The 2,655-nt window shown below is 39.8% G+C and overlaps 1 protein-coding gene across 1 annotated transcript; it reads left to right on the top strand.

Annotated features, from left to right (window-relative positions):
- Nucleotides 1-438: 438 nt before the first annotated feature.
- On the top strand, nt 439-2,135 carry LOC110444988 (leucine-rich repeat protein SHOC-2-like; the record flags this gene model as incomplete). Its single annotated transcript, XM_021489348.1, has 1 exon — nt 439-2,135. A coding segment is annotated over exon 1 (1,697 nt), but the record flags the coding sequence as incomplete, so codon positions are not given.
- Nucleotides 2,136-2,655: the final 520 nt, after the last annotated feature.

The raw sequence follows: 2,655 nt of genomic DNA, 5'->3' as shown, positions 1-2,655 counted from the left end.
TTATAATACCATTTATTGTATTTAATATATATAACAACGAACTAATCACAGTGAGCCATGATGGAAGGTATTTGTATTATTTTATAAATCTGAAATTAGAAAATGACGATTCCAATGCAAATTAATGTCAATGTTAGACAAAGGAGTAGGGTATAAATCCTGGCGGACCTACAAATGTTTATGCAGGCATTGCATGTATGTAAAACATTGCTTTCTGTAATACTTTTACATACCAGGATCATCTAGAAAGGTAAAGAATGACAACACAATTCTGGATATGATTACTGAACACTTGAGTAGAAATACAGCTGTAAAATCGTAATGAATACACAAACTTCTCATAATTATCAGTTTTAAAACTTATGTATTTTTGACACGGCGCTAATCTAATGAATTTTTCCCAACATGCAACTTTTTCCTTTTATATTACAAAACAGGATGTCGAAATCAGCTTTCAGCTCAGGATATTCTTCATGGCGACAGAGACGCCAGTCACGTTCTAAGTCTCGATCGCGGGGTCCAATATCACGACAGTCCCGTGTTCTGTACGAGGCCCCTCGCCTCCTCCGCCTACACATCAATTGTAACCACAAGGGATATGTGGAACTGAATCTATCAGGCCAGGGCTTAACCACTCTCCCACAGGACATCTCTTATTTTACACGTCTCGAGGTCCTGAATGTATCCCATAATTCCCTGAGTGAAATTCCTGCATCTCTTGCACGTCTCCGTGGACTACGGATTCTCCTTTTACAGGAAAACAAGATACAATTGGTACCAGACACCCTTACAAACTGTTCCCACCTCACCGAGATCAATCTCACGAGAAACAAACTTTCGAATCTTCCACGAAATATAGACTCCTTGAAGAATCTTCGTATTCTGAAACTAGGACAAAACGAATTTGTGAGTCTACCTCATGATGTGGGACAGCTACAAAACCTGACTTATCTTGATCTTCAAAGAAACCGTATTTGGTACCTGCCGTTTTCAATGCATGGTCTTCGAAAATTGAAATTCCTGAATCTTGCGGACAACAAATTTGAACACCTGCCCATTCCTATATGTCAAGTCTCATCTTTAAAACTGTTAAATCTGAGAGGGAACAGTCTTAAGAGCTTATCTCCTGATTTCGAATCTCTGAAAAATCTCCGTGAGTTGAACTTGAGTTACAACAAATTCGACACCATACCTGTTATTATCTACAAAATAAAAGAGCTTCGGTTCCTCAACATTGCTGCCAATGACATCAAATACATTCAGCATCACATACAAGGCCTGCCAAACCTAAGCATACTTCACATACAGGGCAACAGGCTGTCAAACTTGCCAAACTCGTTCAAGAATCTTCAATACCTGAACATGTCAAACAATCACCTGTACAACGTTTCACTGGTGGGTATGACACGACTGAAAAACCTCAACGCCAGCAACAACTTCCTGGAGAACATTCCGATGGGTGTCTACGCCTTGACAAAGCTGGAGAGTTTACGTCTAAGCAACAACCAAATCAAGTATGTGTCGCAGGACCTCGTCCATCTGAAGAACTTGCGCGTCTTAGATCTGGGTAATAACAAGTTGGTCAGTTTCCCTCAGGTTATCGACCAGATGCATCACCTTGACTACTTCAACGTGAAGGGAAACCAACTCAAACATCGCATCCTATTACAGTACGGCGAGATCCCGGCCAATCAGGACGATATGATGGGCAACCGTCACATATATGCCAGCAAACGTAATCCTCACCAGGAGAACAATCGCTACTTGAACAAGTCAAAGAAACGTGACAAGTCGCCAAATACGAGGTCGTCCACCATCTTAGATCTAAACGACTCCCAGGACCTTGATGAACTCCTACTCAACGGTTTCTCACGGAAACACATTGAAAACAACTCCGAGTCTGTCATGTGGCGTGACAACAAAAACAAGGGAAATAAGGTAGACAAAGAGCCGCTGAAAAACATTCTAGATCATATTGCACATCTGGAAGCAGCCGAGGGGCACAATGACACCTCCACACCCGAGGGCGAAACAGACTTTGGTCTCCTTGGGATTTGTAACCAGTTGGAGATGTTGTTAAACAAGCAGCTACTGCAGCCTGTACTGTCGATGCGAGGGCCTTCCACAGGCAAAAGGTGAGTTATCTCCCCTGTAAGTGACTTGTTATCTTATGGCAAGTAGTTCTACCATAAACAACTGTCACTGATAGAATAAAGACTTGAAATCAAGCCTAATATCCTTGCAAACTCTTTAAAGTGAACTTTATGACATTTTGCCACAGATTTTCTGTATTTACATGTGCCAGTATTTGTGAAACTGCTCAAGTTCAGGATTTGTGTTTAGACTGTATTTCTTTTTCCGATGAAAATATTATTTTATCACTTTGTCATGATTTGGAAGAATTTATGCGATCTATTCTAGTCTGACAGTGACTGTTATTGTGACCATTTTTGACCAATGATGAATATGCAGCATCTACTAAGTACATGCCAATTAGATTCCTGAATTTTTCACTGTCCATTTTTGACTTCTGAAATCAGCAAAATTTCATGTGTTCCTTATAATATATTCATTCTATAAAGTGGCTTAAACTATTTAATTTTAGACTTAAGTTTGTCCATTAACTATTTAATTTTAGACTTAGTTTGTCCATTA

Source organism: Mizuhopecten yessoensis, unplaced genomic scaffold (genome assembly GCF_002113885.1).
Source record: "Mizuhopecten yessoensis strain PY_sf001 unplaced genomic scaffold, ASM211388v2 hete_36109396, whole genome shotgun sequence".
Lineage (NCBI taxonomy): Eukaryota > Metazoa > Mollusca > Bivalvia > Pectinida > Pectinidae > Mizuhopecten > Mizuhopecten yessoensis.
Note: the sequence above shows the minus strand (reverse complement) of the source record. Positions and strands in the feature narration are given on the sequence as shown.